The following is a 15,073-nucleotide window of genomic DNA, read 5'->3' as shown; positions in this document are numbered from 1 at the left end:
CGCAAGAATGCGCTGCGAAGTAGTCCCTCACGGGTTGGCTGCTCCAGCGCAGACCGTGCTGCGGGCGGGGCATCAGGGGTTCGGGGAAGGAGCGGAGGTGAAGTTAGCGATAAAGCTGAGGAATTTCTTCAGCGTTTGGAGGGAATTGTGACTTTCCCTTTGCTGCCTTCCCGCCCCTTCCCCTCCGTGGGCACCAGCGGAAGTTGCCGGAGTTGGACGAAGAAAGCAACGGTAAAGGACGGGAATTGCTGTGGGTGACGTATCGGACGGTGGCCGAGAGGGTGCCGGCGGGCTGGCGGAAATTGCCGATATCAGCCGATAAGCTGAGAGAAACCCCCGAAGCGGCGTTCCGGAGATTGCCGAACACACCTACAGACAGCGGCATTGGTCGCTGGGGCTGCGCGCTCCGAAGATTCCCGAAGGAGGCTCCGGGGAAAGGCGGAAAGCGCCGAGGCCGCCGCCACCGGAGGCCGAGGCGGGGGTCAGCCCGTGCATTAGCGAAGAAGGTCGAGGCGCAGCTGCTGCCCGCCCCGCGCCAGGTATCGGCGGACACCGCGTCAGGGACGGTGGCGGCCGCTCCGTGACGGGCGCCGTCTTCTCGTCGCCGCTCCCGATGCCCTTGACAGGCTCGGCGGCGGGCTGGGGGCTGCCCCAGCGGCGCCTCCAAGGTGACCCCGGTGCCGGGCGGCGCCGCCGCGGGCTGTGCCCTCCTTCCGGAGCCTGACAGGCCCGCCTGGGAGCCCCGCGGGCAGGCAAGGAGAAGCCGGAGCGGAGACCGAGCTGCGGCGTCCGGCAAGGCCCCGGCGCGGGCCCTGTGAGAGCTGGGCTCGGGGGAAGCTTCTCCTCGGTGCAGGCGGAGACCCTGCGGGTTCCGGGCTGCAGCCGCCGCTGTGGAGGGCGGGGAAGCTTCGTGTGTGTGTGAAGCACGGAGCTGTTCGCTCTGAAGTGCCGGCTGCTCTTCCTTTGTCCCTGTTGCTGGCAGTTCTTTCAGTTGCCTGCTAAAGCTCGGCTACCAGCTGTTCCTCATCCTTAGTCACTGTTTTTTATTCTCAAGTGACGTGCATAGGAATGAAGTATAGAGAACCGCGGCTTGCAGCTTAAGAAAGTAATCTTTCTATAACTCTGCGCACACACACACACTTCTTTGCAACCGATACAGAAATATTTACTTGGCCTGTAAAGCCTGTCAGCAAACATCTGAACGCGTAAAAGCTCAGTGCTGTTTTCTCTCTTCCCAAAGCAAGATGCTTCGGCTCCGTGCAGCCCGCAGGACCTTAGCTGGCATTGCCCAGTCTTCCAGGGTGTGTGGTAAGTGTCTCTAGTTCATACGGATGTGTATGATGATAAAATTCATGTATGTGTGACTGCCTTGTAATCGACTTCCAGCGAAAATTATTCTATGGCTTTGTGAGTTATTGAAGGACACATTTACGAACTCCATTGCAGCTCTGTGTGGTGCTGCTTCTATAATTAGGATTTTTTCAGTACTGTATTTATAGTAAGAGAAGGTTGGTGGCTTCTGACAGTTTGCATCTCGCAGTAACAAAGCTTTTGGGTTTTTTTTTTCTTTGCTTCTCAGGGCGTACAACTGCAACAGCAGCCGGAAACCAAATAGAGGTGTTTGTGGATGGTCATCCTGTCTTGGTTAACCCAGGAACCACAGTACTTCAGGTGTGAGGAGTGGCATGTCCCCATCTCACTTCTTGGCAGCGTGTTCTACTCTGTGTACCAAAAAAACCCCAAACCCTTACATTGTATCTTGCAGTTCTTTAGGAGTGTGTTCACTGCCTGTGACGCCATTTCATGTGGCAGAAATGCTTTGGGGAATTTGGTGTCTGAAAAAGAAGCATGTGCTATGATTACCTGAAAGAAGATGCATGGGGCATGAACCTCAACTGCAGAAAGTTATGTAATGCAGCATCAGGCTTTGACAAATTTTGGTTGAAATTGTAACTCAAGACTGCATGTGACCTGATAGCCATTCAGAACCTGTTAGTTTTGTATCTTATTCAAGTTGTGTCTTGGGTAAAGGAGTGTTTGCATCCTTTTGGTTATTAGCTATTAAGATGCAAAATGCTGATCCCTTGCTGCTTTTATTCTTCTTGATCTGGAAACAAGTGGAACCTGGATCTTCCAGCATTGTTGCTTTTCAGGCAGATTTCAAAATTTCAAGTAGATCTTTTTCCCATTTAGTGTTTTTGAAGAAGCCATTAAATGGGGAAGTGATACAATGAGTTGGAACATTAAGGTGTAAAGCATTTATTTCAAAATACAGCCTTTGTTCTTTGGAAACAACTTACTGATTTATTTAGGCATTAGAACGACCCCAGCAGGAGTGTGGTGTAAAATTGTATTAAATGCTATTTTGTTAGCTTTTTAATTTTGCCTACATGGGATATTTTTTTTGTAGAAACCATCAGAAAAATCAGATCCTGTTAGTTCTTTTTTATTGAATTCAGTGGTATTTCTTCTGGCAGACATAACTAGCACTATAGCATAGCAATGGGGAGGCTGTCTGTATCTGTTCTCTGCTAATGTCTTATCTCTGTCCTCCTGTCTCTTCAGACATAGCGTGGAGCAATGTTTCTTGTGTGTTTGGGGTTCTATAGAAGTAGAAGGTTGACTCTGCTCCAGTACCTTTGTAGAGAGTATCCATGTTATTGAATTGCCAGAAATCATTGTGCTTATTGTTGTTTCCTTTACACTTTTAAAATTTTCCTTTTTTGCATTTTTCTTTAAATAGTGCATGTCTTCTTTAAAAAGTTACTTGTATTGCTGGTGTCATATATATTAGAGATAATTCTCTCTGTTCTTGGAGGAAAGAAGGAAAGAGAGATCAGCTCTCACTTCCTCAGTCAGTTAAAATTTTGGAAAAATATGTTTGTAATATTTCTGCTTTGTCACATTTTTAAAATTTCTGATCAGTTCTCAGTGTGAAGGGTTGAATGCACTATATTCCTGACTACTAACACTGTTATTCTTTGAAAAACTGAGTTCTGTTTTATGAGGTGAAGTTGAAAGGCCTAACTAAAAGTTGTTTTTCTTTCTTATTCTTTATAGGCCTGTGAAAAGGCTGGAATTCAGATACCCCGTTTTTGTTATCACGACCGTCTCTCTGTTGCTGGAAATTGCAGGATGTGCCTTGTGGAAATAGAGAAAGCTCCAAAGGTATTTTATGAGTTTCATAGGAATGGCAATTTTCTGCTCTGCTTAGGGTCTGATTTAATTCTTGTCAATAATTGTGCAGTCATTAGCACACAAATTGTCATTCAGGTGCTTGAAGCAGTTTTTTCCCTCCTTGCTACTGGCCCGCAGTGGTTGTCTGTGGATCAAAGTCAGTTCTCAAGTTCTTGTAGATTGTCTTGCTCCTGGACCCGAGCACTTGGTAACTGCATTTTCAGTCATAGTTTTATGTTCTGTAATTCAGGCTTTAGCCACTTATTTTCAGCTGATCCTACACTTAGACAATAAGCTTCAGATTCTGTACAAATTCAGCTGCAGGATTCATGTCTGCAAGTTTTTTATAGATAAGTAGAGATGGCAGTTACTTATTAGTTTGTAGTTTAATGCATTATGTACCAGTGATGTCTACTGTAAAATAGTAGTTGGCTTCAGGATTGAACCCTGTCTTCAGTGGTAGTAGGAAATCTATGCAGATAGTTGAGGTGGTTTTTTTAGAGTTCAGTCATGGATTACACATTTTTATTCACACATAAAACTGCAGCTCACTGCAACTTGAATTCCATAGTTTGAGCTTTGCATCTCTGGAAATGTTGGGTTGTCACTAAAGATGGAAGTCGTCATGGTCTGTCTCCTGATGTGGCTGAAAAGCAGGATGCATTCATTTTCTGAGCAGGTGTTTTTTGATAATCTTGCAGTAATACTGTGAAAATTTTTATTCCAGTACTCTATGTCTAGGCTTTGTCCAAATAAATGTCTTGTAAGTGATGCATACTCTGAACTTCAGTTCTAGAGGTTTTCCAGGTCTCTGATGAATCTTTCATTTGTGTGACTTTCTTCTTGCTGTTAACTACTTGAGTTGGAACCTGAAAGTATAAAATTTCAACTCTAAGTTATGATTTATTTTTAGCCTTTTCTATATAGGATTATTAATAAATGTGGATTCTAGTGACTTTAGTGGTTAGAGTTTCTTCTATTTTCTTCCTTGCAGATATCTTTTAATTTCTACATGTTAAATTAATTGTGGATGTCTGTGTAAGAATTTGGGAGGAGAAAGAGGCTGGGGTTTGTGCCCATGTTGATAAGAAATATGTTGTGTTCATACTTGTTTTTTATGGTGTTTGCAGCCAGTTGCTGCTTGTGCTATGCCAGTTATGAAGGGCTGGAACATACTGACAAACTCTGAGAAGTCCAGGAAAGCAAGGTACCTTTCTTTCAGCCTTGTATGGCTGATTAGTTGTTCTATCTGTTAAGTAATGTGAAGCTGAAATTAACTTTTAATTCCTGAACCCAACAGAGAGGGTGTAATGGAATTCCTGCTGGCAAATCACCCACTGGACTGTCCTATCTGTGATCAGGGTGGAGAATGTGATCTGCAGGTACAATGTCCAATTAAATTGTGTTGACGGACGTGTTAATACACATCTTAGGTGAAATTGTGCTTTCCAGTATCCTGAATAAGTCTGTTTTCTGTTGTCTGTTCTAGGATCAATCAATGATGTTTGGGAGTGATAGGAGTAGATTTAGAGAGAGCAAACGTGCTGTGGAGGACAAGAACATTGGCCCATTAGTCAAAACAGTCATGACTCGGTGTATTCAGTGCACACGATGCATCAGGTAATGCCCTTTATTTTTCACTGTAGGCAGGCATATTTATACCAGTTTGCTCCTTTTGAAAGAAACACTATGGGGCAGTCAGTTTTTTATTTCTTTTCTGACTGTACTTAAGAATTTTATTTCTGGTGGGGACTGATAGCTGGTTTTCCAGAGCTCCCAGACAGCTGTCGTACAGGAAGTAGAGAGAGGTGGCCAAAACGTGGAAGTGAAATCAGAACTCTGCAGGGCAGAAATGGTCCACTGGTGTTAGTGCCAGAGTAGATTTTAAAACAATAAGTGACTCCCTTAGCTGCAGTTACAAGATCTATTTATTCTTGATTGCCTCTGGTAGCTATATTTATTCTGTTCTGTAGTCCTGAAATTCAGTACCAGACTTGACCCAGATGGAAAAGAATACAACATACCCACCTAGTTTAGCCCCACGTTGTTTGTGTAGATTAATCTGAATGATATTCTGTAGATGCATAGTCCTGCACGTGATGGCACAGCTAATGCATGTAAACAATTGTTTCCTTCTTTCAGGTGAATGGACTCAAGCTAATGTTTTATCTTAAGAAAATGCAGTAAGGGTTGAAAAATGTGCTATGTTGCTGTCTTACACTCAGATTTGGTTTTTGTTCTTTTTGCATACACCAGGTTTGCTAGTGAGGTTGCAGGGGTAGATGACTTAGGAACAACTGGAAGAGGAAATGATATGCAAGTTGGTACTTACGTTGAAAAAATGTTCATGTCTGAGTTATCAGGAAATATTATTGACATCTGCCCAGTTGGTGCTCTTACCTCCAAGCCATATGCCTTCACTGCACGCCCATGGGAGACAAGGTTTGTGTCTTAACTGATACTGAAGATTCAGCTTTCTTTGTTCCTGTCATACACTTTCACTCAGAATATGTCCATTTATGATATCAAGTGTTTTCTGTTTTTTTTTCCTCTGTGTTTCTGTTGTAGACTTTTCTACTGATTGAGTCCAACACAAATTATCTTATTTACTCACAGCTCAGTCAAGAAAAGGAAGAATGTTTAAGTTTGTAGACTGTTTTCCCCTTACTTTTACCCTAAAATGATTTGTACTTGTAGATTGTGCTGATTGCTCAGTTTAAAAAAAGTGTATAAAGGAAAGTTCAAATTGATTAACTCAGTAATTGTTGAGGATATTATTTGAAATACCTTGTGAAACTAAGTTTTTATATGTGTATCTAAAGAAAAACCAACAGCAATTTTTGTTGTTTTGTTTTCATGCAAACAGCAGCTGTTGCTGCTTGTACCTAGAACATGGCAAACGGTTTATTTGTTCTTCTGAACAGGAAGGTAGAGTCAGTGGATGTTCTTGATGCAGTTGGAAGCAACATTGTAGTGAGCACAAGAACTGGAGAAGTGATGAGAATTTTGCCAAGGCTGCATGAAGATATCAATGAGGAATGGATATCTGACAAAACAAGGTGTGTGGGAGGTTTGGGAACCCATGTGCATGTTTATATACATGTTAGAAGCACACTTTGCAGAACCAGAAATGTGGACAGTAGCACTGACTTCTGCATCCCACTGTTAGTATTGTAAAGCAGTAGTGAAGAATAATTGGTAAAACATGTTTTTAGTACTATAATTTAAGATGCTGAATTTTCCAATGTTTCAATTTTTGTAGCTTTTTTTCCCCAGTAAATTTTAATTGCATCACAGATTTTTTTTTTTTTTTTTTGCTTGTTTTTGGGAAGAAAAACAAAACTTTTATGGCAAGTACATACTGTGTTTCTCTTTATAATCGTTACAAGCTGTTAGAAAATTCAGCACTTAGAAAGCACACAATTATCTTTGTCTTTGCTCTCTAATAATATTAGTGTTGTTCACTTAGGTTTGCCTATGATGGCCTGAAACGTCAGAGACTTACTCAGCCAATGATAAAAAATGAAAAAGGACTCTTAGTTCATGCCTCATGGGAGGATGTATTAGCTCGTGTTGCTGGTGTGGTAAGAACAATTTTCGACATACGTAGTGTGAAATTAATTTCCAAAGCTGGACATAGTGCAATGATTAGTATTTAAACAGTTATATTAAAAAAATACTTTCAAGTTGGAGGTGAGCATTTGGCTTCTAATCTGTTGTAATTGTACTTAAATTCCTCTTTTGAGTATTACTTCCTGTTTCATGGATTAGACCATCTGAAGAACTTACCATAATTTCATTTGGGATATTTGGAAAGAAACTCCTCTTATTGAAATAGGAAACTAAATTGTTCCTTCAGAAATTGAGGAGGAAGCAACTTTCCAGAATTAATCTGATCTATCCAAAGACTTTTAAAAATTTCTTTTAGACTGTGCTATTCCCATTTTTGCCATCAGAGCCATTAATTCTGTATTATTGATACCTGAATTGTGCTTGCCTCAGTGCTGCTCTGTGTGGTGATTGATTCTACTGCTGAAATTAAATGCTGCATAACTGCTCTGGATTTTGATGAAAAAATTTATGTGGGATGAAGTAGCATTTAATAACTATATAATAGGGCTTTCCTTAAGGATGCTTTTTCCTACTGTGTGATAGCAACATTTAAAACTGTTGCTACAGAACTCCTGTTATGGAACTTTCTGTGGTGTGTGTACTATAACTTCATTAAAATAAAAGCATTCACCAGTCTTCCTCTCCTTACCAAATGAGAATTAGGCACATCTGAGCAGTAACTCCAAACTCCACTTGGAGAGACCTGCACAGCGTACAGAGAGCTCTTCCTTGCTTATCATGAGTTCTGAAGGAGCTGGAGTTGCTGCTTTGCTGGTCAGTTTTTGCTGCTCCAGGTCAGCAGCTGCACTGCTGGCTTTGGCTTGTCCTCATGTAACAAACGTTTACTTGGGCCAAGTAGGAAATTATTTGGGGGTGTTTTTTGCTGATGTTTGTACTTTCTCTCTTTCCAGCTGCATGCTGTCAAAGGTAACGAAGTAGCAGCAATTGTAGGAGGCCTGGTGGATGCAGAAGCACTAATTGCTCTGAAAGACTTACTGAATAGAGTAAATTGTGATGTGCTCTGCACTGAAGAGGTCTTCCCTACTGATGGTGCTGGGTAAGAGTTCAAGCAAAGTTTGTCTGTAATTAATATGTTAATAAACTTTCCAGTCTGCAGAACCTCTCATGGTAAGATTTTGAAATGACCAAGGATAACAATTGCTGATCCATTAGCAGGTTTTGTTTGAAATTGCAGTATCAATTTTGTAGAGAGTGTTTATGAATTCTGAGTTGATAAATAATCTGCTACAGGAAGGGCTGCACACTTTCCTGTGTGTTGAGGCTGCTGAAGTTCAACAGTAGGCTACTGACAGCCAGTTAGTCTGTTGTAAGATGGATAATTTAGCCTGGTTTTATCTGTGTTGTGAAAACTACAGTGCAATTACGACCTTATAAACTGTCTAATACCACATAAGGTTAGTGAAGGGTGACAATAACCATAAGTGTAGGAAATATCCACGTTGTAATTCCATAAATGTTTTGCTATCTCTGATACTCTTGAAAGACAGGTCTTTTGTTTTATTTGGATTGGTAATTCAGATTGAGAAATCTCTGTTTCTCTTCCTGAGATTAAAAAATACTTTGAACATCTAGAATCTTTACCATATTTTCATTCCTCCCCTTAACTGACTTCTCATCCTCTTTTTTTTTCTTGCATCTTTTTATTATAGCACAGACCTACGCTCTAACTACCTGCTTAATAGCAAGATTGTTGGAGTGGAGGATGCAGATGTCCTGCTCCTGGTTGGCACTAATCCACGCTTTGAGGCACCACTTTTTAATGCCAGAATTAGAAAGAGGTTTGTATTCTTTGTTGGTGAGTAAGCATGCAAATCCATCTGGAACTGATAAAATGCTCAGGTGGAGCCTCAGGCAGTAAGTTGAAAGCATTCATCCAGGCAGACTCCCTGGATTTAGTTCACCTTTTAGTAAAGGGAATGGTGATACATGTGTAGAAAAATGAGAGGTGTCTTCTCCCTGTAGTGAATAGCTGTCTCTTGTTTATATTCTCTTTGACATTTTGCCTAAAAGTTCACGCATTTTACATAAGCATAGACACTTATTCCTTTGTTACATTACACAGACCTCAGATATTTTCTTAGGAAACTTTGTTAAAACATATTCCTTGAAGAATTACTTTCAGCATTGGTTTACAGCTTTTTGTATTCTTGTAACAAGATTTGCTGATTTGAGAAGCAGTCATTCAAGTTTAACATTTTCTTTGGCAAGTAATGGGACTTTCTGATACTTTTGAACTTGGGTAATACAACTTTAACAAGATATGTCAGCAGGAGACAAATGAGGTTTATAAAAACCCTGTCCTTCCTAATGCTGGGATCTTCCAAAATACATAATCTTAAACAATAGTGGCCTTAAAATTTTAAGAGGAAGAAATTAAATTATATATTTTTGTGTCTGTACTGTGAGAAGCCGCAGAAAAGAAAAAAATTCTAAAAAGCTAAGTTTTTGTTTTTCTGTTTCTCTAAGAAATATGTAAATTTCTAAAACCGTCAGCACTCCCAAATTCAGAATTCTTTCCTCCTACAAATTGCTTTAACTCTGACAAATTACTTTAATTCTGACATAACTATGAGTTAGTCAAGCTAAATAACCTTAGTAGTAGCTGTAGGTGTGGGTTTTAAAACTTTTGTTTGGTTTTTGCTAGCACTGGAGAAGTTGGTTTAAAGTTTTGTGGTCTTTTTTTTTTTTTTTACACTGAATTGGCAAAAGTTTGAGGGGAGGAGGGAAATTAGTTATGAACTTTGGATGTAAGGTGTGTTGCTGTACTGCCCCCAGAATGTACAGAGACATAGTCCTTCTAGGAAAATCTTAAGCTTGTATAACAGTCAGAGTAATGCTAAATTGCATGTTACCAAAACAATGAATATAATCTAAACTCCTTTGAAAGAATTTGCATCCTATTTCAAGTTACTGCTAAAATTATAATAAGTGGCTTTGGTTGAGAAAAACTCTTTGATTTTTGTTTGCTGTATTTTCAGCTGGCTTCACAATGACTTGCAAGTGGCCCTTGTTGGCTCTCCTGTGAATTTGACCTACACGTATGATCATCTGGGAGAGTCCCCACAGATACTCCAGGACATTGCTTCTGGAAAACATGCCTTCTGCAAGGTATGCACATCTTAAGAGTGTGACTGTGAAGTTTCAGATGTATTGAAGAATAATCTGAACTCCTCAGAAAGAGAGATCTGAAGAGAAGTACCATGGTCCATATGGAGTTACTTGCTTTTAATCAAACGAAGGGATGAGGCAATGATTTGTGTGCAGCAGGCATTTGTGAACTGTTTAATATATTCAGGTGTGTAAAATTTTGCAGTGTAGGAAAAGTCCTGGAATATTTATTGGTGTAAACCAGGCTGTTTCAGCTGCTGATGTTGCCACTTAAATGTCTGATTATCAATAGTATAGTTTTTTTATTAACAGGGTAGTGTACTGCTTACAGCAGTTTCTCTTTGACTCATCTCTAAATTACCATTTCAGAACTGTAGCTTTGCATGGAAGATTTGTGTAGAAATCATGGGATTTATTATGCTTTCTGCACCAAGAATTGTCTTCAGAGCCTTGGAATGAATTTCTTCATTCTTTACTTGCACAGGTCCTCGACCAGGCTAAGAAGCCAATGGTGGTGGTGGGTAGTGCAGCCCTGCAGCGTGCTGATGGAGGAGCTATTCATGCTGCTGTTTCCACCATTGCACAAAATGCCAGGACGAAGAGTGGTGTTGATTCTGATTGGAAAGTCTTGAACATCCTCCACAGGTTTGCTTTAAAGCTTTTTTGGGAATCACTTTCTTTCATGCTGAGCCTATGGAAGTTACCATATGTGTGCAGATTTCTTTCTGTGCACAAAAGCAGCTTGTCAAGTTAGAATCTGTAGGCAGTATAAAAAACCTGAAGTACAAACTAGCACATACTTTTTAATAGAAATTGGTTCCTTGACCTGACAAAATCCCACTGCTGCCACCAAAGGCCCACTTACACCCTTTTGGGTCTTTGAAAGTCTATACCAAGGATGCACGGAGCATCTGGGACAGTCACTATATGCTAGTGACACATATGTCACTATATGACAGTCACTATATGCTGGGTCTCCCAGTCATTTCTGGTCAGGCTCATTTCAGCTTGCACTGTAGTCAGTTCTTGAGACCCTCCTGTGACTCCAGAGATGGTAACAGAGTCTGCTCCTTTGTGATTTGATGGTAGCAAAGTGCCCTGTGCACCAGTGTCTGCCAGGGCTCTGTATCTCTGTGGTTCTGCTGTGCCAGGCCACTGAATCCACACTGTCCAGTAAACTCAGCTATCCCTCTCCTCCACCTTGTTGGAGGCAGAGCCCCTCTACTGCTGAGTGCAGCACCCACACTGAACAGAAGGATTTGTGTGGCAAAGTGGACTCTCACTGTTACTTCCTTGACTCACAGTTGGATCGGAGACCCATCTCCTGGGGCCAGCAATGGGTGGTTCTTGGGAGATTGCAGCAATCATCCTTCTGGAAACACTACCAGTGATGTTACCTTGCAGCTCCTGTACTCTTGCATGCAGGGTAGGGGTGGGTTTACCATCCCATATACTTGATGTTTTCACCAAGGTTACGTAGGGTTGATGACCACAGAGAGAACTCCCTGTCTAGTTCTGCCCACCCTGCGCTGCCCTTCTGGGGAAATGCCCATTTTTGGCAGCTGATACATGAACCCATTCAGGAGAACAACAAGTGTGACTCTCACAAAGTGAACTTTGATGTTCCAGATGACAAGTGAGGGACCTGCCACTAGGCCTTGACCTGGAATGTCTGCCTTTATTTTGTTATCTTTTCTTAAATAGGTGAGATGGCTGTGGAAACTTCAAATGGCATCAGTTTGTCAAAATGCAAAACCAACCTGATATTCTGTCAAATACTGTCAGAATTTATGTTTCATTTTTTTCCTGCTACTGTTAGAGACCTCTTTTGTCCCTCTTAATATTTTAGTCAAAAAAAAAAAGTTAGGTCGGTTCCAAGGGGAGAATGGGAATTCTGAAATAACTTGGAAGTCATAATGTGTTTTTTTTCCTACAGGGTTGCAAGCCAAGTAGCTGCTTTGGATCTTGGTTTCAAACCAGGAGTGGAGGCTATTAGGAAAAATCCTCCCAAAGTATTGTATCTTTTGGGAGCAGATGCAGGTTGTATAACACGTCAGGATTTGCCACCAGATTGTTTTATCATCTATCAAGGTAATTAGTATGTGTAAATTAAAAAATGTTGCTATCTAATAGCTGAAGAGAAGTAATCAGTGGCATATTCTTACAAACATATCTGATCCTTTGAGAAATTCAAGCCTTTATTTTTTTGCCAAGAAATTGCATTTCAACATGTAGCTGAGATATGAGTTACCTATTTATTTTGGTGACTAATACGGGAATAAAATCCATTTAGTCTTCAAACTACTATTTAGTAGCTTCAAACTGGCAGAAAAAAATGACATTGGTTCCCAGCTGTTCTATCATGCCAAAACACTTCTGCCTTCATTCACTAAGCATCCTTGGATCCTTCCTCCTGGAAAAGAGCACCCCAACCCAAAGCTGAGTGGCTGTAAAGACTAAACTAACACTAACTACTGTTTGTAGTCTGTTCATTCTCCCCAAAGTATTAGGCAAGAAAGACCTCAGAGCAATATTTATGCTTTATATTTATTACTGATTAAGCAAACTTCTGAAACCACTTTTTTCTGTGAGCACAAAAATTCTGTAGAGCATTTCTTGTTATTTTGACTTACGTACCGTTTCCTCTTTCCATATATTTAGGACATCATGGGGATGTGGGAGCTCCCATGGCTGATGTTATTCTCCCTGGAGCAGCATACACAGAGAAGGCAGCCACATATGTGAATACTGAGGGCAGGGCCCAGCAGACAAGAGTAGCAGTAACACCTCCTGGCATGGCAAGGGAAGACTGGAAAATTATTAGAGCTGTCTCTGAGGTACTGTTGCTGTTATAAATTGCTTCTGTAAAAGTTTAATGAGAGGTTAAGTTCCTTCTTTATTGAAAAGTGTTTCCAAAAAAAGAGGTACATTTTCAGGGAAATACATGACTGTAGTCTAAAGAAGCAATGGTTTGTGTGGAATCCTTTGTTCATCCTGTGAGTCAAATCATACTGTTTCCCTTTCTGAGGATAGCACTAATATTACAACTCCTGTATGCTATTGGAATACATAATGTGTGAAGCTTTGTCTGCAAATTCTGCTGATCTTCATGAAGTGCTTTAGAGGAAACTGGTAGGAGGGTGGTTTTGTGCTTTTTAGAAAGAAAACAGTATGAACTCTAAAGACATGACCTGATGTCATAAGGAAAGGTCATATGCTTCCTGGTCACAGGGAATAAGATGCATTGATAATTGCATTAAGTTTTACCACATGTGGAAGTAAGCTGTGGAAAGTACAAGTGATAATCTGTATGTAAGGAGAGAAGTGCTTGTCTTTTTGTCTTTTTTTTCCCTTTTTATATCTAACAGGACAGCCTATTTTTTTAACTTGGGGACGTCTTAACTGTAGGCACCAGAAGTCCAACCGAGTGCTGTTACTTTGCTTTAGTTTGTACATTAAACTGCCTGTGTTTTCGGGAGTATAGATTTTTCCTGATTTTACTCTAGGTATGTTAATGGGTTTGTAATCTGAAACACCATGTATGAAACCCTTAGACTTCATGGCATTTCTTTCTGTGAATCCCTTAGCTGGCTGGTATGACCTTGCCTTATGAGAACCTTGATCAAATACGGAAGCGTTTGGAACAAGTGTCTCCTAATCTGGTCCGATACGATGATGTGGAAGAGGCCAACTACTTCAGCCAGGCAAATGAATTGTCAAAGGTAACCAAGACTGAAGCATCTGGGCATGATTTAGTGCTCTTACATAGCTTGATGCTTTTTAAAGAAATGGGCCTTCTTTTTAAAGAAACTGGCCTCCTTGATATGCAGTACTACAAACGTTCTTTGACCCGCACTGCATGCAGCATTCACTAAACAAATGCTTTGTTAATGAGTTCCTGTCATAAAGCTTTTGTTTTTCCTTTCCTGCCACAGTTAGTAAAGCAACAGCTCCTTGCTGATCCTCTTGTTCCACCTCAGATCACAATAAAAGACTTCTATATGACAGGTATGTGTAGTGTGGTCTTCCCATTCTGAAATCAGCAATACATTTTACTTAGCTTTACATTAGGATTCTTATGAGGCATTTAAAGCATTCCACTAAGATATGTAGGATTTGAGTCTTTTGAAGAAACAAAATTTTCCAATAAAATTATTTGGAATTTGCATAAGATACAGACTATTGGACTGTATTTTCAACTAAGCAACTTTTTAAAATCCTCTTTGTATGCAGCTGTGTACTAAGTTTCTTTTATATTGTGTCTGTATAATTTTGAAAATGAACTGTTACAGCACACTGACGTTTGGCTTTTTTTTTTTTTTTTTTCAGATTCCATCAGTAGAGCATCTCAGACAATGGCTAAGTGTGTAAAAGCTGTTGTTGAAGGTGCTTCTGCAGTAGAAGAGCCAACCATCTGCTAGAGGCTAACTAGACTGTTCCCACCTACACCCAAGTATTTGTTGCAGCTAGCTGCTGTGACTGATTTATTTTTTTTTCCAAATCTACTTGCTAGGTTGTTACATTTTTCTTCACATTTCCATCAGCTCAGATAGTCCCATAATGTTATAGGACTTGTTGTGTCAGAGAGAACATGCAGCACTCAACTTACTGTACCCAGAGGCAGAGTACATGACGATTGTATACAAATAAATTATAATGCCAAACCATTCATTACCTGTGTAATTCATACAGCTTAAGCTTCTTGTATGAAACAACGTGGTAAGGAACTCAGAGTCAGCATCTCTTGGTTTGCTAGGAACAAGGCTGCATGGCAGAAACACCAGATGGTAATCTTTCAGAGTATCCAGGTATCTTAATTTTAAGGACTGTGAGAGTGAGAACATGCTATTATTGTAATGTGCTTTTAGAGCATGTTTTCTGTCTTTTGAGTCAAACACACCTGGTTTATGCCAGTGTTCACACATGCTGCTGCTCTAGATATTTGTACATTTCTCTGTTTTGTTTCAGTTGAGGAACTGCTCATGGAGGAAATAATTTTTATGTGGGGGAAAAAAGCAATTTTTAAACAGCTTCCTCATACTGAACTAATTAAAAATTTTGCAAAAAGATAAAGGCCTTTAACTACATCACATTATATTACATTTACATTACATTACATTTTCCAACCTGAAAGATTCTATGATTCTATGATCAG

At 40.3% G+C, this 15,073-nt stretch overlaps 1 protein-coding gene across 4 annotated transcripts; it reads left to right on the top strand.

The window, feature by feature from the left end:
• Window positions 1-89: 89 nt before the first annotated feature.
• NDUFS1 (NADH:ubiquinone oxidoreductase core subunit S1) lies at window positions 90-14,589 on the top strand. 4 transcript variants are annotated; one of them, XM_071747050.1, is made up of 19 exons: window positions 90-231; window positions 1,241-1,308; window positions 1,580-1,671; window positions 3,061-3,168; window positions 4,308-4,384; window positions 4,478-4,559; window positions 4,667-4,797; window positions 5,434-5,619; window positions 6,102-6,236; window positions 6,647-6,761; window positions 7,701-7,846; window positions 8,460-8,588; window positions 9,789-9,918; window positions 10,403-10,563; window positions 11,855-12,009; window positions 12,580-12,755; window positions 13,506-13,640; window positions 13,854-13,926; window positions 14,248-14,589. In XM_071747050.1, exons 2-19 carry the CDS (start codon window positions 1,245-1,247, stop codon window positions 14,337-14,339), a joined length of 2,187 nt encoding a protein of 728 aa, XP_071603151.1. In that variant the 5' UTR covers window positions 90-231; window positions 1,241-1,244; the 3' UTR covers window positions 14,340-14,589. The 4 variants fall into 4 exon arrangements, with proteins under 4 accessions (XP_071603151.1, XP_071603150.1, XP_071603152.1 ...); XM_071747049.1 differs by lacking the exon at window positions 90-231 and adding an exon at window positions 398-539; XM_071747051.1 differs by lacking the exon at window positions 90-231 and adding an exon at window positions 401-539 and having other exon boundaries at window positions 1,160-1,308.
• Window positions 14,590-15,073: the final 484 nt, after the last annotated feature.

Source organism: Heliangelus exortis, chromosome 6 (genome assembly GCF_036169615.1).
Source record: "Heliangelus exortis chromosome 6, bHelExo1.hap1, whole genome shotgun sequence".
In the NCBI taxonomy this organism is placed as follows: Eukaryota; Metazoa; Chordata; class Aves; order Apodiformes; family Trochilidae; genus Heliangelus; species Heliangelus exortis.
Note: the sequence above shows the minus strand (reverse complement) of the source record. Positions and strands in the feature narration are given on the sequence as shown.